At 46.6% G+C, this 23,819-nt stretch overlaps 2 protein-coding genes across 6 annotated transcripts in view; one reads left to right on the forward strand and one right to left on the reverse strand.

Annotated features, from left to right (window-relative positions):
• The window catches only part of LOC135917921 (uncharacterized), a 31,582-nt gene extending 16,782 nt beyond the window's left edge, over positions 1–14,800 (forward strand). For all 5 annotated transcript variants that reach the window (XM_065451545.2, XM_065451549.2, XM_065451548.2 and 2 more), the window contains exons 2-6: positions 791–1,196; positions 5,350–5,470; positions 6,484–6,585; positions 9,958–10,182; positions 13,358–14,800. In XM_065451545.2, the coding sequence (XP_065307617.2) occupies positions 796–1,196; positions 5,350–5,470; positions 6,484–6,585; positions 9,958–10,182; positions 13,358–14,023 (1,515 nt within the window). In that variant the 5' untranslated portion in view covers positions 791–795 and the 3' untranslated portion in view covers positions 14,024–14,800. The remainder of the gene's footprint in view (positions 1–790; positions 1,197–5,349; positions 5,471–6,483; positions 6,586–9,957; positions 10,183–13,357) is intronic.
• A 4,597-nt stretch (positions 14,801–19,397) lies between these two features.
• Positions 19,398–23,819, reverse strand: part of LOC135917920 (uncharacterized) — a 28,393-nt gene continuing 23,971 nt past the window's right edge. The window contains exon 9 of the mRNA XM_065451543.2: positions 19,398–19,942. Coding sequence (XP_065307615.2) covers positions 19,656–19,942 — 287 coding nt within the window. The 3' untranslated portion in view covers positions 19,398–19,655. The remainder of the gene's footprint in view (positions 19,943–23,819) is intronic.

Genomic DNA, 23,819 nt, shown 5'->3' on the forward strand with positions numbered 1-23,819 from the left:
AACATTGTCAATTGAGGCTTCCTTTGAGCGGATTTTCTTCCTTGATGTTCCGCTCTACTGCCTTTGAATATTGCACGATGCCTTCGTTGAAACTAGCGAAGCTATGGACGCGGCTGGTCGGTACTTCGCTTCCGCTGTCTTTTTCTTCGGTGTGCTAGTTACGTGTGACCGCGTGCGCCAGGGCTACAAGTGGTGCGTTTCGCCACGAGAAACATCGCTGTAGCACTCAGTGTAGGCGCAGCCCTTGAACAGGACCCAAATGAGCCCAATTCAAGATCTTGAACCAAGCGCGATCGATAGCTTAGTGGCTATGGCGTTCATTTGCTGAGGAGGAGATGGCAGGTTACATCCTGATCGCGACAGCCACCTGCCGATGGGGGCGAAATACAAGAACGCTCGTGTACCATGCGTTGGGTGCACTTTAAGCAAACCCCAGGTGGTGAACATTAATCTGAAGCCCTCGGCTATTGTGTCCCGCGTAACCCACCGTGCAATTTTGGAACGTTAAGCTCACAGTTCATTCAAAATGTCGACTTCCAAACGAGACAGAAGTTCACTGGATGATGGTGACATGAATGGTCGAACAAACGAGGCCTAAGGCTGGAGCCAACGTTGTGACAAAGGGAGTTGTATCCTTCGTCAGGAGAAATCAATTGCTTCCCTGGCGAAGACAAAAGTCCCCTGTCGAAAGATTGGCTCCAGCTTGCGACATCAGTTATCACAGCCTCAGACATCCCTTGCTGGATTACTGTTGACCAAAATCTTGAGTTGCCTTTTGTACACCGTGCAGGAGACATGCCAAGACGCAGGAAGCCTGCCTCCGCCTGCGACACGTTGGAGTGCAGACCCGAGGACAAAGAAGATGAGAAATCGGTTGATGATCCTGGCTTCCCTGATGACTACCTGGACGACCTCGACACACTCCTCTCGGCTGTGGACACCGTCGTCTTGTGCCTGAACGTTCCGTTGAAACGTGGGCGTACCGGAGTACCGGATGGCTGTATCGTGACGCCGGACCTCAGGCGCGTGTTCACCGACCCGAAGACCTTGGTGGCTCGCAAGGAGGCCTTGGCGAACCTTGGCGTTTCGAGGGCCCTGTTCGCCGGCTGCGCGGCGTTCTCTTCGTCAAAGCCTTACCGTCGCGCTGCAATGACGGTTCTGGCGGCAGCGCGCTCCCTGTGCATCATTCACAACAGGTTGGTGCCGTCAGTATCAACGTAAATCACGTGGTTTAAATTCGGCATAGACACTTAAGACTGCCTTCGCGCGGGAATGAGAAAGCGTTATACCGTTCGCAGACCTCGGAACGTCATGAACACGCACATTTTATACAGCCATGACGTGGCGCCACCTCTTCCCCATCGGCTGCACCGTCACGTGCCCAGTGGCGCACGCACTAGGCCACACCTTTAGTCAGCCAGATGGCTGTGACGTGATGTGTGCGATTACGCACGCACTATAGGCACGCCTTTAGTCGGACAGAAGCGTGGAGCTACCATGACATCGGGGAAGCGTGAAGCCCGGGCTCGATTTCCACTCGGAGCATAATAATAATAATTTCTTTATTTCGATCAGTGATAGAGGAGACTGCGGGTAAATGTCGCTTTAGAGGCAAGCGGCTTGACCAGAGCCCGCAGCTTTTCAAAGCCATTAATTTTGTTTACAAGAACGTCCCTGAGAAATATGACGTCAGTGCAAGCATTTTTTACGTGTTTTTACTCCTTGCGCCGCCGGCCATTTCTGGTACCATCTTCCGGTCACGCCGACGGATTTCCGCCTAAGGGGGCACATAATGTTTTCGCATTAAAACGAGTCGAGTTAGCCCGTCAGGCTTAGATTTGCCTGCCGTGATCACGTAGCGTTTTCGCGAACGCTAACTTGTCGGGCGGAGCGAGCGTCGAGTCGGTCAGCGCCAGGTCGTCTGCGCGGGGTTTGTTGACGCATCCGGACACACATGCAGCGCGCACGTGAACGCATGCGGGTCGGGTTGACGGCGTACAGCCAGCAGCTAGGAGCGGGACGCACGCTATATTCTCTCTCATCGACCCGGGCTGCCGCAGCGTTCGACCCTTTTAGGTAAACAAGCTTCCATAAACGCTGTCGCGTCCGGCTGTCCGAGTCCTACTTCTGACTCGACGCGCTCTTGTCTCGTCCATGTAAATGTAGATGGCAGCTGTTGAGATCAGAGTTTTAGCGTGTCTGGTATTCCAGCAAACGTGCGCAACTTGGGCGGATTGCCGTATGGGCGGGGGCGTAAACGCGAGCAGCAAAAGTGGTGCGGCCACATGGCGCAGAGCTCAACTAAGAGAACGCAAAGCTAATATTTCAGTAACCAAGTACCTTTAGATATTAGGTCAACTTACGCTTCTTCGGTCGGCCTTCAGCTTTCCGTCAGCAAATCTGCTTAAATGTCAGTCGCCAATCGCTGCTGCCGGCGTAAACCCTCTGCAACACCCATTCGTCTTCATCTATCCGGCAACCCACTTCAACAATGTTCAACTATAAAAATTCTGGGTCTGACGGTCCACGAGTCGGGAACTAGAACTGCTTAGGTCTTCAGCGCTAAAAAGCAGGCGATTTAGACTTTAGGTCTGATTAGGCGCATTGCTCCTAATACGGGCGGCGCCCGCTCATACGTTGCGCGACAGTTGGTGAAGGCGGTAGTGCAACCACGCCTTGTTTATCAAGCCCAATTCCAGCATTAAACGAGGGCACAATGGGATCGCCCTGAAACTGTTAATCGGGTGGCAATGAGGGTCATCACTTGCCTTCCCCGCATCACCCCGATCGTGGCCCTCAAGAGAATTCACAGCTGAACACACTAGATGAGCTGGTGCAGCAGCGACATGATGCTCGCAGGCTTAAGGCCAGCCTTTGACACGCAACGTGTGCTCCCAGGGCTTACACTTTCTCGTACTCCCTGCTACCACCACCGTCGCCAGTTCTTCCTCCCTGGAGTTTTGTACAGCTGAGCGATAACAAGCCAATTGATATACGTCGCCCGACATCAATTCACACGGCGGCGTCGCTTCGTGACCGAATTATAGCTCAAGACGCCCACCTGCCGCTTGGCTGCATCGTGCTTTACGTTGATGCGAGCATTCAGGACTGTGAAACGACCACTGCACTTTATTGCCCTTGCGCACCTGCCCTTAATAAGACGTCCCAGTTTCAAATGCAAGAACCTCCTTCCTCCTTTTGTGCTGAGCTCATTGCTGTATAAGAGAAGCATTGTGCTCTGTGGCCGCATTTCCCATGGTCCCCACGGCCCGTATTGTCATCCACACTGATGCCCTCCAGGTGACGCGGCTTCTGCGACGCGTTAGTCGCAGCCCTGAAATATGTCGACAGATCCATCTTCTGGCAGCACGCATCCCGCAGCCAGTATCTATCGAGTGGATCGCACGCGACCTTCTGAGCTTCCAAAGCAGTGCGGATTCGGCGACCCGTCTAGCGACCTCTACATCGGTACTGCCTCAGATCCTTCACCTAGATGATGCCACCCTTCTTTTAACAAAAAAGGAGCACCTCCGGCGCAGCACACATGCTGTCATACCTCCGTGTGCGGTAAACCTCCCCCGTGGTCTTACCCGTGCAGAGGAGGTTGCGCTTCGAAGGATCCGGGTCTGGGTTGCCCTCAATCCTGCCGTGATTCGTAAGTGGCCGTACTCTCGCCAGTTATATCCTCGCCCTGGTTGTCCAGTCTGCAAGTCACGAAATGCTGAAGCCGACGTCCACCACCTGCTGTGGGTTTGCCCGGCATTGAAACCGACGAGGCTCCGGCACCTCGCAGCAGCGGGACTTTCGCCGCATAATCCTAGGGATGATTATACTGCGTGGACGCAGGGACCACATTATCGATCTTTCTTGGACTTCATTAGGTCCGCAAATCTTTTTTCATTCATTTAATCATCCTTATCCGCTCGCACCTCATAGCGCTTTATGCCCTGAGGCATTTACCCTCACATTAAGTATATTGTACTTTGTTCCTGGTGCAAATTTTCAGTAGCGGCGTAACCATGATTGCGATTACGTCCCTGCTGAAAGTTCACGCCAGCCGCGTAGAAGAATATGCCTGGCTCTGTGTTTGTATGGTCGAGCTTTGCGACACCAGGTATGGCCACCAATCCGGTCGCTCACGTTTGTGCCCTCGCCCATCCGGCAAACCGCCGGCGCTTGCCGGAATACCGGACGCACTAAAACTCTCTATTGACGCATTTTACAGCGGAGACGACTAGAATGCAGACGGAGTCTCATTTCTCTGTCTCTTTCTCTGTCTCATTTCTCGGTGTCTGTTTCTTTCTACGCACTCGTTCAGTCGCGCTTATACACTCTATCACGGATTCTAAACAACTAGCCCGCGAACGTGTTTTAATCAAGAACCACCGTATGACGCCAGCCAAATCTTCGACAGCTGTCACGCTAATATTTTATCGTAAATTTCATAAAAATATATCCTTGTCTGCGGCGCTCATCATTGTTAGTGCGGCTATGTAGAGCGAAGTACGTGTGTACAGCATTCCTACAGAACAAATTGTGAAACGCCTTAGTAAACTGTCAACAAAATTAATCAACAATTTTTGCTATTTTCACTGAATTTTGAAGTGTTTTTTTAAATCCTAAGCTTCGTAGGTCTTTATTTGACTCCATTTTTAGAGTGCTTACGCTCCCATATTGGAGTGCCTTCGCTATTGCACGCAAGTGCCATGTCAGTGCTCGATTGAAGTGTACGCGAACTACCCAGAAGAATATTCAAATGAGAGTACTTACGCTCTCCACATGTAAAACTTCGCTGCTGGGCGCTAGCGGAATGGCACTACGTGATCGAGTAGGGCGATGACTCCTGAAAAGAGGAGTCACGTGAGAGTTTTTGAATTTGTCATGCAATGGAGCACAATGCCAGTGCTCCATCGGAAAGGGGAATACGGGAACTTATGGAAAGGGTGTCAAGTCTAAGTTCTGGACTTACCGATAAGGGCACGTTCACCCTTGGGTGCAAAAGAAACGTCAGTACACCCCAAGAAAGATTTGCACACTTAAGGGCTTAATTTTCTTTCCAAGCAATAATCGCCATCTAACCTGCATGCATTCACTTAACGCGGCGTTCTCGCTACCTTCAGGTCATAAACAGCACGTGTTTATCACCATGACCAGCGTTTCTGACGTGAAAGCATCGCGCCCACAGCGCTAAAGAAAGGAACTCCACACGATGCGTGTTGTTTGGGGAGAGGAAACGCCCCTAAGGGTGTAACACTTTTAAAATTGCGCTACATCTTGCAGTACCCTCCGTTTATTCTAGCATGGCGTGAACATAAGTCAGGTTTCGCAGAGTGCTCTCCACATGCGCAGGGACAGCGTGTGCAAGCTGGCGAGCTGGTTCCCCTCGGTCACGGACTTGGCGCTGCCGCACAACCTGGCCTTCCGTGGCGTCTGCAGCCGTCAAGACTGTGAGGGCCACAGCGGCAGAAAGGCACGGTCCCGCGCTTTCTTTTTTTTTCGAATTGCGTGCTGCTGCTCCTTCCAATGTCCTGTACAATATCAAGAAATTCGACCTCGTTTAGGGTATAACTTTGTCAGGTAACATTTGCGATTTTTGATATTTTTGTAGCAGTAAATGAAAGCACAAACCCTGCAAATCCTAAAGCGAAATACTGGCAAGCGTCATGAGCGGCGTAAATAATTTATCGTACTATTTGTTACTACGAACTAGTTTTGGTTTCGGTACCCAGGAGGTGACTGCGTTATGGCGTCGTGATACAGTGGCTCGCTCCGCTCTTGCAATCGCTGGAGCTGCGACTCGTGAGCCCATGGCAGATCGCGCGCTGCATTGTTTATTTTCTTTAGCAGTGACGTATGTCGTCGTACAGGAGCCGTGTTGCTACACGACGTCAGAAAATATTGCTCTGTCTCGACGTCACGATAACGTCGATGGTGCGGTGACGTCATAGATTCTGACGCCGTCTGCTCGGGTCTAGCGAATTTTTTATCGGCAGAGGTGAACTTCATTGCATTCAGAAAGAGACAAAGACTGCATTTAGCAAGTCATAAGAACTTTTACTGATCCGTACCGGCCCAAGCACGAAAACATATTTTGAAATCGGTGTCGTTAGACCCAGCGTTTGTGAGACCGACGTACTGGCGCCGGGGTTCCGGCGCGAAATTCGTAAAATGATAGTTGTGCTTTCATTTTATCCTGTAATAATGAAAGCACGTCCGCGGAATTAGCAAAGATGAAGTTTTGAAACAACACTTTATAAGTCGAAACTGAGTTGCTGTTTCAGTTTAGCGACCCTTTAAACGGCGCGTCCAGCACTTGGGGACGGCAAGACGCGCGCGGAATTCCTCGCAGGAAAGTGCCCGACATGTCGTTCTAGCGCTCTTCACACTGCCGGACCTCTGCGACCTGCCTAGATTGCCTTAAGAAACTGTCCCGCCAATTCTCGGTTAACGTTGCTACTGGACCTTCGTCCGCTGTCCCTGCAGTCATCCCTGGAGCGGATCGTGGGCGACGCACCGGCGCTCGGGTCGGCCAACCTCGAGCTGGACGAGCCGCTCCTCTCCGACTGCCTGCTGGTGCTTCCCAATGTGAGTGATTTCAGCGAGCTGGAGAACGGGCCAGAGGAAGTGGAAGTCGGCTGTAGAAGCAGCGCCGACTCTCGGCTTAAGTACTCATTGTGGTTAAAAGCGCCTCCTCGGCCATTCGTAGCCGCGGTGAGGCGCTTCTCGAAGGACGCTTCTTTGCGCGTATAATGTCGAGTGGACATTGGGCTCGTAGCCGAGTCGCTGTGGCGTTGCGCTGTAGATATCGAGGTCGTGGGTTCGATGGCGGCCGCGGCGGCTGTGTTTCGATGGAAGCGAAATGCAATAACACCTTTGTACATAAATTCTAATGTGCGTTAAAGGACCCCGGGTAATCAATATTAACCCGAAGTCCCCCACTACGGCGTGCCTCTAAACCAAATCGTGGTTTCAGCATGTAAAAGAAATATGTTTTTGGTGGACATGGGGCACTAACTTCTTCCTCAGTCAATTAACAAGAAGCGTGAAATAAGTATAGTGACCACTTCGGCCGAGGGCCTTGAATTTTATGGAGTCTATCCGAGTGTCGAGTGAATGTTTTTCAGCGTACGAAAGTTGAAATGGTGCTGCGTAAAATTATGTAAGGTTCTCTAAATATTGTGAAATTACTGAAAAACTTCCACCATCTGCCTTGGTGGCGCTATACGAAAGCTGCCGGTTCGCAAGTGCCTATCTATGCTTAAAATCGGATCTTGTCGGGGCTGCATGTTAACCAAAAGTCAGTTACTTGGTTGGCCTTGGGGACCCACACTAAAAGGACAATCGAGGCAGCACAAGGTGACAAGGGGTGGGTTTCTTTCGAAGTTAGAGAAGTGCATAGCAAAATTAGTTGTGAACAAAGCCAATTTCGCAGCTAAATTGCACAACTTTCTGTATTTCAAAAGTATGGGTACGAAATGGAGGAAGAGGTGAAGAAAGTTGGCCACCAAGTACAGGGTAATTGAAAGTCTGAATAGACAACCGGAAGTCATCAAGAAGAAAGTCAGAGAAACGGAGACAGTAAATTGGATGCAAAGGATGGAAACAAAAATAGGGCCTTGGAGATTTACATGAACGGCAAGAATTAGAAAGGAAAAACTAAAGGATAACCCTATAAGAACAGTGTCTTGCCATTTGAGGCTCGAGCTGCTTTCAAGGACAAGAACATGCTGTAGGAAACATTTTCTGCAGTATGAAGCATGTGTTTACTACAACAAAAGTACAAAGGTGGCTTGGCAGATCGTAATGGAATGCCAGGATATGCACCCAGCAAGAACTGTAGGCAACGTCCACTTTCCAGAAGCACTGGGATCTAATGCAAATGGGAGCAATAAGTGGTCAAGTCATGGTTGCTAGAGGCAACATCAGCTTACCTTTATGCCCAGTGTCAGGACGGAGGCCTCTCCCTACGATCTCCAATTACACCTGTCTTGTGCAAGCTAATTCCAATTGGCACCTGCAAAATTTTTGATTTCATCATCCCACCTAATTTTCTGCCATCCTCGACTGTGCTTCCCTTCTCTTGGAACCCATTCTGCTACCTTAATGGTCCACCGGTTAGGTATACGTTATGCATTACATGGCCTGCCCAGCTCCATATTTTTCTTTTAATGTCGACTAGAATACTGACTATCCCCGTTTGCTCTCTGATCTACGCCGCTCTCTTCCTTTCTCTTAATGTTACGTCTAACATTTTGTTCCATCGCTCTTTGCGCTTTCCTTAACTTGTTCTCGAGCTTCTTTGTTAACCAAGTTAGTGCCCCATATGTTAGCACCGGTAGAATGCAATAATTGTGGACTTTTGTTTTTGATGACAGTGGTAAGCTCCCAGTCAGTATTCGGTACCGCCTGCCATATGCACTCCAACCCATTTTTATTGTATAAATTTCGTTCTCATGATCAGAGTCAGTAAGTGACCTAGATAAACATACTCTTGCACAAATTCTAGAGGCTGATTGGCAATCAAAAATTCTTGTTCCCCTGCCAGGCTGTTGAATATTACCTTTGTCCTTCTGCATATTAATCTTCAATTCCACTCTTACACTTTCTTGGTTAAAGTTCTCAATCGTTTGTTGTAATTCATCCCCATTATTTCTGAACACGACAGTGTCATCTGTAAACTGAGAGTTGTTGACATATTCGCCATTGATCCTTACTCCTAAGCCTTTCCAGTGTAATATCTTGAATACTTCTAAGCATGCAGTGAATAGCATTGGAGACATTGTGTCTCTTTGGCTGACCCCTTTCTTGGTAGGTAATTTTCTACTTTTATTGTAGAGAACCACTGTAGCTGCGCAATCTTTGTAGATATTTCCCAAGATATTCACGTATGCCTCCTGTACTCCTTGATTACAGAATGCCTCTATAACTGCTGGTATCTCTACTGAATCAAATGCCTTTTCATAATCTATGAAAGCCGTATAGAGATGTTGGTTGTACTCTAGAGATTTCTCAATAATTTGATGATATGGATGTGATCAATTGCAGAAAATCTCTCCCTGAAGCCCGCCTCTTGGTTGAGAAAAGTGTTGCTATTGAAAGTTAATATAATTCTATTGGTTTGAGGCATATGTAACTGCAATGTAATATACAGGTTTTAATGAAGAGACAGAACAGGGAGAGAGGCAAAATGCTAGACTGCAATAGATGTAGTAAACTTGATTAGCTCAAGAAAGCTAGGTGTCTATTTGCCATCAATTGTTTGAAAGGGAATGCCAGTTGATATCGTCGTCGTCATCATGATCGGTATGTTGTAAGCTATGTCACTGCACCACCGAAGTTAGACGTCCTCTTCCAGTATGACCTAATAAAATATATTTACACGGTCTATAGTAGATGTTAAAAATTTGTTTCTAAACTCTGTAGACAATCCTATACACAATTATAAATTAATAACAAGTGACGGACTTATGGCCGTACACTATTTATCGACTGCTTCCTGTAAACTATCTATTGGTATTTCGCATAGACCTGTGTATATAAATTCAATAGACTTATAGACTTGCATCTGTATCGACCATTGTCAATATACTATCCACACTCTTAAAAAATTTATACCCTTTGTGGCTTATTTTGCCCCTCAGCAATAATCGCCATCTCTCTTGCCCGTAGTTCCTTTCTTTAACGCTGCGAGACCGGTACTTCGAAGTCATGAATGGCTTGCACATTATCAGCGTGACACAGCATTCTCGACAGGAAAGTAGCGAATGCTGAGTTTTCAAGAAAAGGAACGCAAGCAAGGCTGATGACGATTATTGTTGTGGGGCAAATATACACCCCAAAGTGTGTAACTGTTTTAAGAGTGCAGAGACAGTTCCGATAGTCCTGTCTATACAAAGTCAAAAGCTTGTGAGTGTCCAATTTTTGTCCACTGCTGTCGCACGTGTTTGTATTCTTCAGATAGTCTCCGTCCATTCCGCCTTGGATGCTGTGCTTCACATATGGGATATCCTGTCAGACGAAGTTGCGCTGGATGACGTGGACTATGCCTACTTGCGCAAGTGTCCGGAAGTGATCCTGGGAAGCTGGCGTGAACTGCCTGGCACCGCCCTGTCGTACAGAGATGTAGGCGTCGCCGAGGTCACAGGCGCCAGGAGATTCTGCCCCGCGGTTAAGAAACTTGAGGTAAATGTTTCTCTTTTACATATGGATAGTAATTACGCATATGAATGCACAACGAGCAATTAAAAAAGGATAGCAAATTTCATGCTATTAGGGAATTAGTGATACGCAAAGCTTTCTTTGACGCTTATGAAAATTTTTAATAAAGCATCTCTATGCCATCCAAGATGTCAACTTTGCACCCTTTTTGTTCACTTCTATCTCCACCCGTCAGTGCCTCAACTGCCGACTTGAATTGAAGTTGATTTGTGGCTTGCATATACTTGTTTTATATACTAAAAGAAAAACAAGATCCTTAGCCAAATGTAGTTATGGATCCAGCGTACACATAACATGAGAAAACGGCGATTCACCACAGCACAGTCTGCATTAATAAAGAAAGTACAAAAAATTTACGTCTCTATAGCTTACTTGAATTCTGTCGTTAACTTTCTTACTTGCCTCTAGTTCTGTTTGTCTATCCATGTTGCATACCCAGTCGCACATATGCATTCTCGGAGATTGCCCGAGAAAGGACTCAGGGGCACAGGCCCAGTTGCACACACCCAGTGGTCTAAGTTATTCCCTCGGCAAGACAGCCAGCAGCCCCCCTCTCCCCAAGTGGAGAGAAGAGGGAAATATTTTTCAAAGCGCAAACAAGGAACGCGACACGAAAGAAAAGTAATTCACAGAACTGGCGCGGTCCTGTGAATGACCTTCCTTTTGTGCCGTGTTCCTTGTTTGCGCTTTGAAAAATATTTGTCAATTATGTACCAACTAGGCCCACAGAAAGTTCTTCTAAGAGGAAAAGGAAACTTTGTTTAATGTTTCAGGCATAAACCGAGCTGTCAGATTTCTTCCAACGTGGTACCACCTTATATGTGCATAAAAGGTATTTTTTTAATGGCTAACGCCTTGACTCTTAAGGGGTAAGATCGAATCGTTGAGAGGAGCAAACAAAGTTCTTTTTTCTTGATAAACTTTTGTGGAAATTAAACATAATGTATGGGGATGCGCGACTCTCACGCGTCCCCTGATATGTTGTTTTCCCGCATAGCTCCCGTCTCCTGTAATCCGGCTTCGCCACGTGGCTTGGCGCCCGCGGCAGTCGATGTGGTTGAAGCGCATTGCGAGAGACAGCGCGAGTGTGGCTCCGCTAACGCCACCTAACGGCGGGGTTACTTGGGCGCGGAAAGGAGAAGGCTCTTCCTGTTGGTCTCGGGATCGGCAAGCGTCGCAGACGTTCTACGCGTGCGCCGATCCATGCTTCTGTGAGACCGTCTCGAGAAGCCTACCCCGGAATGGACGAACACGATTGTTCGAACGCGCCACCGTTCGCGTGACCGTACGCGCGAACAACCAGGCGTTGGTGTTCAGCACGGGGGGAACATATTCGCTCGTTATCCGGTCGCGGCGAGTCGGACGTCCGCGGTTTGTCGCGCGCCCATCGGCATGGTTTGTGGATAGCAACTCGGCTGGCAGGCATTAGTCGATGAAAGGTGCAATAAATGCCCTTGTGATTGTTTGCACTACTGTGTTGTTGTTCCTTTGTCCCAACAGCACGGGTGGGAACCCCACAAGTGATAGCTTCGACAGACGACGCAAGAACTGCATTTAATCAACTTCAACAGCTGTGGCTGCCAAACTTTCATACCAGATGTTTTGGTGTACACCAGACGGCGAGAATTGTTACAATTGTCAACTTACGGCTTCTCGCATCGCAGACGTAGTTTAAGCTTGTTGTCATTCACAATAACATTCTTTACAGTCTTAACAGTAAAGGTGCTAGCCATGAAACAAACAAACAACCTTTAAGGGCATAAAGTTTGTCAAAGTGTACTGAAGGAGAAGGAAGTGCATGACATTGAGCAATGGACTTTGTTGGAAATCACTTCCTGCCCGATGCAGAAAACTCAGACTGACGATTATATATTTAATATGCCATAGTATGACTGAAATTAAAAAATGAACATCTTTGGCAATATTGCTATCCATCAAGCTGTAATGATCATGTTTTAGAAATCCTAGATTACCAAACCAAGATGAACATGTATGCTAAGCCAATCTTTGTCTTCATGGTAAATCGGTGGAACAGACTGACTGATGACAATGCATGATATAAATGAAAATATACATTCTATTAGTTGCTGTGATCCTCTTGCTTTAAGGCTCTTGGGCACTTAACATAATCGCTAATCCGCTAATCACACATTGTTGTGTCAAATTTGTATGTGTGATTCACTGGTCAGTGCCTTTGTTTTTCAGTGATTGTAATTGCATAAATTTATTTGGTTATGATGTTCTTAGTTCTGATGTTTCAGTATTTTCTTGCTGCTATGTTTAGGAGCTGTGCTTGCTTTTGCTTTCATTACTGGTAAGGCTAGCTTTCTGTAAGGGGCCCTGACCCATAGTCAAGCTTTTGTAAAGGATTTTTGTCCGGGCTTCTAACATCGCTGTGATATGCAATTAATTTCGCATCACATTACAAGTGTTAATATGCATTATTCATGGTTCCATGTATTATGCTGTGTGTGTTGCTGTGAACAAATTTTTCGGTGCCAGTTATTCTAGTCTGCATGACCTCAAGGAAATGTAGAAACACGGAAGTAGACTTTTATGGCGACTCCCTTCAACTTTCCAGTGAAAAAATTTGCCGTAATGTTTGTAACTAAAAAGTAATGTAATTTAATTAGTTTAATTTGTGAATTAATTGATTTGGATTTTCTTCGAAGGGATGTCCGCCTGGACAGATATATTTAAAGCCCCCAGCGAGGAGCGATTTGGAGCATTTTGACAGGTTCGGCCAGCATAACGTTACCCAGAGACGATAGAAACGAAACTAGAAGAACATTCACTAACAACTTGATTTTACTCAAAAGACGTAGACTTCTAAAGAAAGGATATAGAACGACAAAAAAAAAAAGATAGAGAACAGGCAAACCGAAATTGCGTATCTAAATGATAATGCTATCCGAGACCTTCATGGTCGTTCTCGTTACTATTTTTGTCGTTCTTACGTAACACTAGGTAGGCGAAACCTGTCGATGTGCACCAACTATATATTGCCAAGCGAAATGCCGTAAAGCATTCTACGGAAACTGACTCCGCGATTGTCAAGGTCGTACTGGCGTATCCGACTCGCTTACCCACGAATCCCGCTCTCAGCAATTCCACGTTTTCGTCTCATGCTCGGTCGCAGGTGGTGTTTGAGAAGAAGGAGGCCCTGACCGCGGTCGTCGACTTCAAGCGGCTCACGAGCTTGTCCTTGATGTTCGCCGGCAAAGGCAAGTGCCGTGCCGCGGAAACCGACCTGTCGAAGATCGTTAGGCAGTTTGTCGATTTGGAGCGACTCGACCTGCAATTCTTCAGCGACGTCGACCTACGGACCATCTCCGAACACTGCCCGAAACTTACGAATCTCTCGTTGCACGGTTGCACCCTCGCCTCCGACGACATTGACGCCGCACTCCTGCCGAAGCGTCTCAAGTTCCTCCGCATGGGACCACCGATCGAACCAATAGCGACGTTTCATTCGCTGCTCGAATGCAATCGCGAGATTCTTGACGTACTTCGGCTAGAAGGCGACGTCGCGTCCGCGGCGTTTCTCGCCGTTTGTGCCAAGACGGAGTTTCCGAGTCTTCGACGTCTGACGTTGGAGACGAGTCGGTCGATACGTCAACTGGGCACCCAGCTTGAAGACTTGCACGAAGTCGTCAAGAACCTGCCCGCGCTGAAGTGTCTGGTCACCGACAGCTATGACCTGAGGCTGTACTTCGAGTGCTACGTCCCATCGGTCGTGATTTCGTGGTGCATCTGCACGGTTTGCATCACTGAACGGTCCAGGCAGCACGTAGCGGACAGGTAGAAATACAGTTTGTGACGGCCGAGTCATTCGCTGGCACCTGGCTTTGTAGCCGCGCATGACTTGAACCCAGCACACTTGATACCCGCCCTATTGAAAAAAAAATATGCTGCACGTCAAATAATCCCATAGGAACAAATGAGAGTCTCGTATAAAGACATGTTCCCATTATATATCATATTGGTCATGCCCCCGTATGATATATGGGAACATACAGGTTTCTATATGGGGTTCCACGTGTTTAACTGGGATTATTAAATGTGGCACTTAAAGGGTCTTTGATTGAGCGGAATACTTGAACGACGTAGCATAGAGCCTGCTGGTATTGAAGTGCTTAGTCATGGACAGCCTATGATGGACTTCTTTGCACTACGTTTTCTCAATAACCCTCTCGTGTTGTCTGGTACTGTCGTCCATGTTGACTGGTCCAGGCATCGTGGGAATGATACTGCAGGTCCTTATAAATTGTACAGACCAAACTTGATAAACTTTGGCACTCGCGTTCATGACACGAGTTGGGACGGTTGTATTGTCGCGGCAACTTTCTCAAGCCGCCGCTGTACAACACTCAAGCTTTGAGACATAGTTTTTGCGCGACAACTGGCTTGCAAGGTCGACACGTTGTTTTAAGACGCTCCGACGACTGCTTACTTTTATTGCTTATAAGCTGTTCCATTTCTTCCTGTGACGTTTTTGGAGTACAACACTGACAGGCAGAAGACTTGGCCATGATGTATTTTACTTACAGAATTTATTAATAAACGTAGTGACGTTTATTTATATTGTTGAAAAGCTGTAGTCATCATTAAAGTTAGAAGAAACATTTCGTATGTAAAACCAATGTAATGGAATCCCCGACATAGAGACTACATTTAACCTTAAGAACACATTAGCGTAACTGATTGGCTTGGCGCTCGCCGTCGTGCCCAGGGTGTTGAATTAAAAAAAAATGCCGGTTCCGTTCGTTTTCAACTGGCTCCGATTTTGTTCCGGCTAATTTTCGCTTCGGAGAAGAAAAAGAAAATATGACATTTCGCTAACCAGTTCTCAACGCTGATCCAGTTCGGAAGTATGCTATACTTTAGCCTCGCTCTTGTCAACACGTTGCACAAATGCTCTGATCTGTGCACGAGCACAAGTCTTGTCAGGTGGACGGAGAGGCTGACTTCCTGGAATATGGCAAACGACAACTGATGCTTTTTTACATAATAGGCTCTTGAGCCACGACTTAAACATTTTTTAATCATCACATACAATTCAACGCAGTTAAACGTAATACAACCACAGGGGGCATACGGATAAAGACAGCGATTTTATACACGTCGAGAGATTGGACGGAAAATACACTGTAGAAAGAGCTCGCTTGTTTCACGCATTCCTTCCTGAAAAAAATTTGCGCCGCTATGACTGGCGAGATCACCTTTGACAAGCCACACGCATGCGCACTTTTTGAAGAGGGAGAAAGAAAAAAAAACGAGCCGAAGGGTGAGAGTGAAATACTTGCAGCAAATCTTGTGAGGGCTCCTACAACAGCGCATGCGCAGCATGCACAGTTCTTCCGCCGCCTGCCCTCACAAGCCTGGGCTCCGCTGTAGTAAATGCTGCGAGAAGCGTTTTTGCAACGTCTGCTCTTGGCTGAAAAACTGAGCGGCTGTGCATGCAAGCTGTGGCGGCAAGGTATTTCAGTTGTTTCACCAACTGACTGGACCTAGTATTGTGCCTCTACATCTGCCGGGCAGCTACAGCTTGGTGAGTACGCTTTGAGTTTGATATTGTTTTTAGAGTGGCGCTTCCCTTACAAGCCTTGGCACTAGTGAAGTTAAATGCAATAGTTTGCATTTGCTTTACAACACACGTGCTTGTAGAACTGGGTGTTGTGTGGCTTGAGGCTATCGTTGCCGGTGAGCGAGGGGTTATGTGACTGCCATGCTCTGGTATTGATTGTTCTCGTAGAGAAGCGCATGTGTTTTGTGTTACGTTTTTTCTTGGTCTTTTCATTTTAAGTTGTGTTAAACTGCGCCAGCACGTAAAATCGCTACCGTTTCTTCCCTTTACGCACGCAGTTCTTAGCGATCGGAGTATGCATCCATTTCTTTGTCGTTCTTGTCATGCGGGGTAACATCGTGGAAACTTGCCAGTTTGAAGTAGAAACATTTTTGGCATATGCCCGTCATTTCGATAACGAGAGCTGTTATTTCACCTATATACTTTTATGTCTTGCACTTCTGCTTCCTGCTGTAACGAAATTGCTGCTTATTTATGCTGCCCTGAGGTCATATTTTTCGCATTCGCAGAAACGAAGTTCAGAAATGTAGTTGTTTAGACTTGAACACATATGATCGACCTGGCGGGAACAGTTATAAAGTGCCTATGCCATTGAAAATTTTTGCACCTGAAAGGGGAACTTGTGATTTTGTTCCCAAGAATCCCAACTGTATCAACGAGAAGTAAACTGGGACCCTCACTGTAGCTTAACCAAGAGTTCAGTGCAAAGAGGTCAGTGCATTCTTCACAGCATCAGCTGTTTGTATTTTATTGAAGCACGGTGCCTTTCATACGCATTGTCTTTCATCGGTTTTGCTACGCAAGAGTTCAAATTTTGTCACATTGCAGCCCATTTCACACATTTAAAAACTTAGTTTCTTTTCTACTTGGTTTACCTCATTCCAGGATACTCCTCGGAATCAATTGAGGTCGGGGTACAAATTCAACGGCAAAACCACCGTTTCACAGAAGGGTGCTAAGCCATAAGGATGGGATCGCAGAATCCGAATTGTCATTTTAGTATATGTTTTACAGCGAAGCCGTTAGCCTCTCGTCGGCCGGCATTTTAGGTGTCGTCGTCCGTGGACAAAATTTGGGCCGATCCTGGAGGTGGTGAAGCAGGCTTCAAACACTCAGCTAAGTGAAGCGAAAAGTGCATACATTCTTTGGAATCACGCATACAACACACAGAACAGCATTCGTTTCAACAAAGAAGCACAAAACAAACATCCGAACCACATAATTGAAAATATCCTGATAGCAATGTGAAGCACGTAGTGCTCCCAGCATGCGTTTTCAGGTAAAGACAGGCTGTCGCGGTGACGGCAGCTTGCGATGTGGGAAGTGACGTCACTAGCCTTTCCTATATAAAAGCACTAGCCTAGCAACCGATTTCATTTTTGCAGCACCGCTATGGGTAGGCAACGCATGCTTAGGACTCCCGAGGAGCAGAGTGAATACGAGGAGCGGCAAAAGGAAAAGAAACGGCAATACGACCAGTGTCGGCGCGCTGTCAAGGTTACGATTACTGCCATTACTCCATTACCATTACTCCATTACTACCATTACCATTAATAAAGCATTGCATACCCCCATTCGCATTCGTAGTGGTTATTTTCAACAGCTTCGTTGGACAACCACTTTCACAGGGCCGGTGTGGCGAGCCAGTTCTTAAACATCTTGAAGTTTTCTTGAAAATGCCTATATACCGAATTTATTCACAGGATTATTGTGACAAATTAAGCGCGGTTCAGTAGGTGCTCGTTGGATCACTCGTATGTGTTTCAATGCAACATCCGATAACTTCCGTTAACGAAGTGTTGGTAAAAGCTATGCTTTGTTGCTAAGCTTTTACTTCACTTTCTTACCACATTTTCGTTTGATACAAGCTTTCGTAAACGAGAGCAAGTATGAATCAGCCTCTTCTTATTCAAAATGCATGCTGAATGACTGGTGAATAAATAACCTGACAATTTTTGAACTACTGTTTCACCATTCTCGTAGTACAAACAAAACAATATAAACTGGGCATGCAAGATACGAGACGCTTAACTTTACACACTTAAGTTCCGGTCGTGGTTATGCAGATGTCGACGCGCCTATTATGTAGATGTCGGAGATAAAGGCTCCCTATTCGCTTCCCGGCGTAACGCTGCGATTGAATGGACCACAATGGCATCAGCAAACTCCATGCGTGGAAAGGATATAACAGACACCAGGAGATTATTGCGCCAGCGAAAGAAAGAAAAAAAACTGAGAAAGAGAAGAAGCAACAGAATTATCAAGAACTTTTATTGAAGTCCGTTGTTACTATTCTTTTAGACGTTTATTTATTTCGTTACGAAGTCGTGAACGAAGTTTCCATCCGTAGCTCGTTTACTACAGCCCTATTAGTGTCCTTTTATTCAGCGTACTATTCGACTATGTTCCTACATGGCGAAAAGTAAACTTTTATGTATTTCCACTAGGCAGTATGTCCATGATCTTTTGATCACCAGACATGGTGTGGGCTTTTACTGTAACACCCCAATTACCCCACTTGAGGCAGTCGTCTATTACCACTGCTTGTATATACTCTTTTGCATTTCTGAAAAAGTAAAATAGGAAGTGCTAATTTGGGTTGGTTAGCGCGCGTTATAGATTAAATAACACCTACGAAAGGGCAGACGTAAAGAACGGACAAGCGCTCGGAAAAACAGTGCCGCACGACACCACGAGATGGCGCCATAGTAATTAGAGCGCAGCTCTCATGCGCCCACTTCTTGGTTGAGCGTCGCCGTTCCTCGGCGTAACACCCTGCTCCTCTTGTGCTGTTTGTCTTCGTTAAACGTTCACGCTTCGCACAAAAAGCATCGAGAACACATACTCCCCGTTTTAAAACTAAGTGCGTTAAGTCCAGAAAATTTTTATGCTTGTTTCGCAAGCTACAGTGCAACGCAACAGAAACCACACCCGCATCTGTCCCGCATTGAACGAATCACAAGTGCGGATAGTCATCCTAGAGTGACGCAGTACGCTACCAAAAATATTCCGGCGTTTGGCTTCTGCCAAGCAATATGACTCTAATGCCGAGGCAAATGTGAGAAGCACTCTTGTCGGTACATTTCATTCAAGATCAATGTGAGTGCCTGTCCTGAGGCTCATTACCGTGTCTGGTTACATGTCTCCCTACATTGGCACTCAACCTGAGGCCCCTGCTAGGACCCTCTACGTACACTGTAACTGCAGGAAGCTGCACAGCTAGTAGCCGAGCTTATGAACAACAACCGAAAATACTCGTTCTTTGTTAGCGTAATTGCACTCTGTTCAAAGACCAATCCGGTGGGTAATACTGTGTCACGAGAATATTGCAGCAGTCAACATAGACAAGCGAACGTAAGCAAATAACGAAATACAGGTAATAACGTGTTACATATAAAAATGTATTCACCTATTGCTACCAAAAACTGATTTAATGACTGAAGAAACAGTACCTGACTGTGACCTTATCGTACGTGGCCATAACATTCTCTACCTTTCATCTATTATGTATAGATAGACAGGTGTAGATATAGCTTTATATATGTGTGTGTTTATACACGCGATACCTAGATAGATACATCTTTACACACCATGAACAACTTAGCCATCTATTTTCTACTGTTCCCGTTATGCACCACATAGACTGAGTTCATGGAGAGCAGAATAGACCTGCTCATCGCAATCGTGAAGATGAACGTTCAGTTAAATCTTCGTGTCTTTGTATTATGAAAACATGGCTACAGTATGCAGCGTATATCTTTGTTTGAAGGTCGCATTCCGGCTAACGAAATTCCTTGGCCTCCAAATAAAAAAAAAACATGCGAAGAAAAATAGAACTAAGGAGGCGCCCCTAGCGCCAGAAGGAACACCTCTGGCCGGACCACATGGCCTGAATCACGGAACACTGGAATGCCTTGGCAAACAGTGCCGAGTTCCTCAGCGCCCCGTTGACGATCGTCTTGGCGTCGCGCTTGCCGCAGTGGCTCGTCGCCCACAGCACGAAGAAGAGTTCGGCGTTGCCGTAACGGCTGTGCAGGCGCACTCCTCGGCCCAACTCTTCGTGCAGGCGACGCTTGTAGAGCATCATGAGGGGCTCCAGCAGGGCCGACTCGAGCGTGGTCTGAGTGGCGAGGGCTTCTGGGAAGGACGAGTCGCCGCCGGAAGCCGATCACTCGTTTGGATGCACAGTGGCGCAAGAGTTGCGAAATAGTGATCACCCGCCCGCTCATCGTACAATCTCATCTTGTTCCACGTCATCGCGGTCATCAGTCTATCTTCAGGTCCACTGCATGACTCCACTCCGATTACCCCTGCCTTGTGCTAGCTGATTACAACTTGCGCCTGCAAATTTGCCACTTTCATCGCCTAACCTAATTTCCTGCCGTCCTCGACTGCGCTTCCGTTCCATTGGCACCCATGCTGTAACTCTAACGGTCCACCGGTTATCTGCCCTACGCATTACGTATCCTGCCCAGATCCATTTTTTTCTTCTCTTACGGTCCGCTCTTTTCCCATTTCTTAACGTTGTGCCTGAAGATTTTTCTCCCATCGCTCTTAGCACGGTCTTTAATTTGTTCTCTAGCTTCTTCGTTAACTTCAAAATTTCGGCCCTATCTGATTGCACCGCGGTAGAATGTTAGCACCGGTTCCACGTAAGTTCTACTAAATAAGCGGAACATATTTTTCCCCCAAATATGTTCTACTTCATGGAACCTTTGTGGAGAGAGACTGACCTCCGTATTCTATAGAACGTTCCTTCACTTAACATTCCATGTCGACTCAAGAAAGTGAATGGCAGCGCCGCGCCTCAGAAGAGGCGATCACTGCGCTTCGCTGATACGCCATGATTGTGCTTGAGAAGCGTAGCGACTGCAGCCGACGGGCAGCGCAGTGCTGAACTAGGTGGAGTGGACGAAGAGTCGAGGATCATTGGAGAATCCGGAGTAAAGTGTTCCGGTTAGTGAAAGGCATGTGAAACTAGTAAGAGCTATATATACGGTAGTAGTGGCAAGAAGCTCGGCTGAATAAAGAGCCGACAGTCGAGGGCATTCGTTACACGTTTCACGTGGGTATAAGAGTTACAAAGGGGGATAAGGTACCTCAGAAAGGCTGGCTCACGTTTCGATAGCGGGACCTATCTTCACCAAAGGTGGCTTCGTCATCCTGGGCATATTTTAACAGGTTAGTAGCGTGACGTCACGTGAGGTCGTTGTCGGTGACGGAACGCTGTCGCTTGGCGTCTCCAGGCACTCTTCCACTCTTGACGTTTCTACTACGACAGGACAAGGGCGGTAGAGTGGGAAGGCGGCAGGAAAAAAAGAACATAGGAGGGTGTTGGGGGAGCGAAAGGTTAGGAAGCCGCCAGAGAACTGCACAGAAATCGTATGTGGCGTGCGTTTGTGGTTTTAAAAGAGCCGGTCAGGCGATCAGAGTCCTTTTGTTATTTACTCGCGCGCCGACTGGCCCACCCCAAACACCCTCCCATGTTCTTTTTCCCTGGCGCTTTTCCACTCTCCCGCTCTTGTCCAATCGTCTCGGAAATCATGCCTAGAGACGTCAAGCAACAGCGCTAAATTTCTTTTCCGTCCCTTCCTTTATAGCCAGCCACTGCCGAGAACGACTGCACATGACGTCACCCAATTAGCCTGTTGAAGCTAACCTGCCGAGGATGGTAAGGCCACCTTCGACGAAGATTGGCCCCCTATCGAAACGTTGGCCAGCCTTTGTGAGGCACCTTATCCCTGCTTATAGCCTTTATGCCACAGTGTGCTAATCCATCGGTAGGCCCCCTTTTTGATTTTAGGCTTCACTTAATAAGCGGAACACTTTTTTTGCAAATATATGTTCCACTTATTATTTAGTGTAAGTTTTGAGTGAGGTTAACTGCGTAGCAGCGGCGACAAACTCGGCAGAAGGAAATGCTGACGCTTAACAAAATTCGTACCGCATCAGGTTTCAATCAGTAAGGCGAACATCGCAAACATGTTCCACTTACTACTTGGTGGAAACTATGTGGAACGAGGTTAAAAGTGCACATGCATGTTCACTCACCCGCTCGTGAGCACAGTCGCTCACTCAAAGCAAGCAATGATCACTCACCCAGCTAATAAGTTAAGCAATCAATAAATTATTGCAGGGTTCACTATATAATACTGGGTTTCTAATAAAATTATTGATAGAAATGTTTGTACACACACACACACACACACACACACACACACACACACACACACACACACACACACACACGCACACACACACACACACACACACACACACACACACACACACACACACACACACACACACACACACACACACACACATATATATATATATATATATATATATATATATATATATATATATATATATATATATATATATTCGCGGACAACATTCCGTGGCAATGAAGGGAAAGCTACGGGCGCGTGGCTGCTGCACCTGTGTTACGGCGGCAAGTAGTCCGCCAGTTTTTAACGCGACAGCGTTAAGGAGCTCGTGTCGCAGAAAAGCCGGTGTCGGCGGCGTTGGCCGTGAGCGATATTGACGGTGCTTTTGTTTGCTCGGAACAGACGCTGAATCGACGCCGCTTCACGTGCGATGGTTTCGCATTTCCCCAGACGCGGAAGGGAAACGCCACAAGTTAATGTTTACATTCAGTGGTGTGTTTTATTTTATTTAAGTGTTGCTAATAAGGTGCTGATGTTTCTTTTCCCCAGCTTAAACTAATGTGGATGAAAACACGGGACCCTTTTCAGAAGCGCTTTCACTTGTGCTCGTTTTGCCTCCGTTGCTTTCCATTCATTGCCACAGAAAGGTGTCCGCGAGTATGAAGAGTGTTATCTCGTCCATAAACGTATTACGAAATTACGGTCGACAGCAGCAGGGACACTGGTAGCGTCACCTTGTGGTTCTTAAACAAGAAAGTGTTTGAAGAGCGTTGTAAGAGATATTCCTGTGCAATTAACCCCTCGAACGCTTTTTCTTCACTGAAAAAATTAAGCTTTGTTACTCTTTCTTGCTGAAAATGAGTGACTTGTAAAATCGCAACTTCTTTCGAATCTAGAAAGACGAAGTTAAGGCAAATCCATGTGCTACCAATCATTCCTATAGATTCAGTGGCGTAGCCAGAAATTTTTTTCTGGGAGGGGCACTCACTTGAGTGAAGGCAGATAGGGGGAATAAGGACAGAGGGGGCTGGGAAGGCTGCATACTATGACAAGAATTTCGCGGATAAGGGGGACATGTGCCTAGGTTTGCCATCTGGCTGCGCCGTTAGAGTGTGTTGTAGAAATTTATTAGAAGGAAATCTGGCGCTGGAATCTGCGGTTATAGTAGCTGACAGTGTATGCAGCAGGAAACTCGAATGTGCAGCATGGGAACGATGGCTAGATGGCGTACATTTGTCTAAACTGTTCTTATAGCTTTATGACTCAAAACATGTATAATTTCTGACAGAATGTGGCGCTACAGATGCAAACATTCGCAATGATTTTGCAGGTGCACAGAAAATCATTGCATTCATGTCTTCAGAAAAATTTAACTTTTTTTCTCAAATTTTCAAAAATTGAAGCCTTATAACGCACAATAATGTCGGAAATGCAGTCTCTAAGAATATTTCCTAGAGGGTAATCTGGCGCCATCCTCTGCCACCACGGGGATAACGGTACAAGGGTGTGCGAGGCTTTACCTAAAACGCGGATTTGTCTGCATAGATAAGCTTTCCTAAAAAAAAATGATAACAGACTTTCACTTACCCGTATGGTATTTTTGAATAAACTTTGCTCAGGTGCAGTGCATAATCAAGCGAGGAAAAGCAAGAACAGATAATAAACTGTCGCAAAGCGAGCGCAGTCCTTGCCGTGTGCCCTCCAATTTTATCCGCCCGCCGATAGTTGCTACGTTCCATATTATTGGACATAAAAGCACAAGCCCTCACGATCGAATAACACGTTTGTGTAATATGAAAGTTAAAAGAGCTTTTTACGTGCCGTTTTAGTGGAAAGTGAAC

This window comes from Dermacentor albipictus, chromosome 10 (assembly GCF_038994185.2).
Source record: "Dermacentor albipictus isolate Rhodes 1998 colony chromosome 10, USDA_Dalb.pri_finalv2, whole genome shotgun sequence".
NCBI lineage: Eukaryota > Metazoa > Arthropoda > Arachnida > Ixodida > Ixodidae > Dermacentor > Dermacentor albipictus.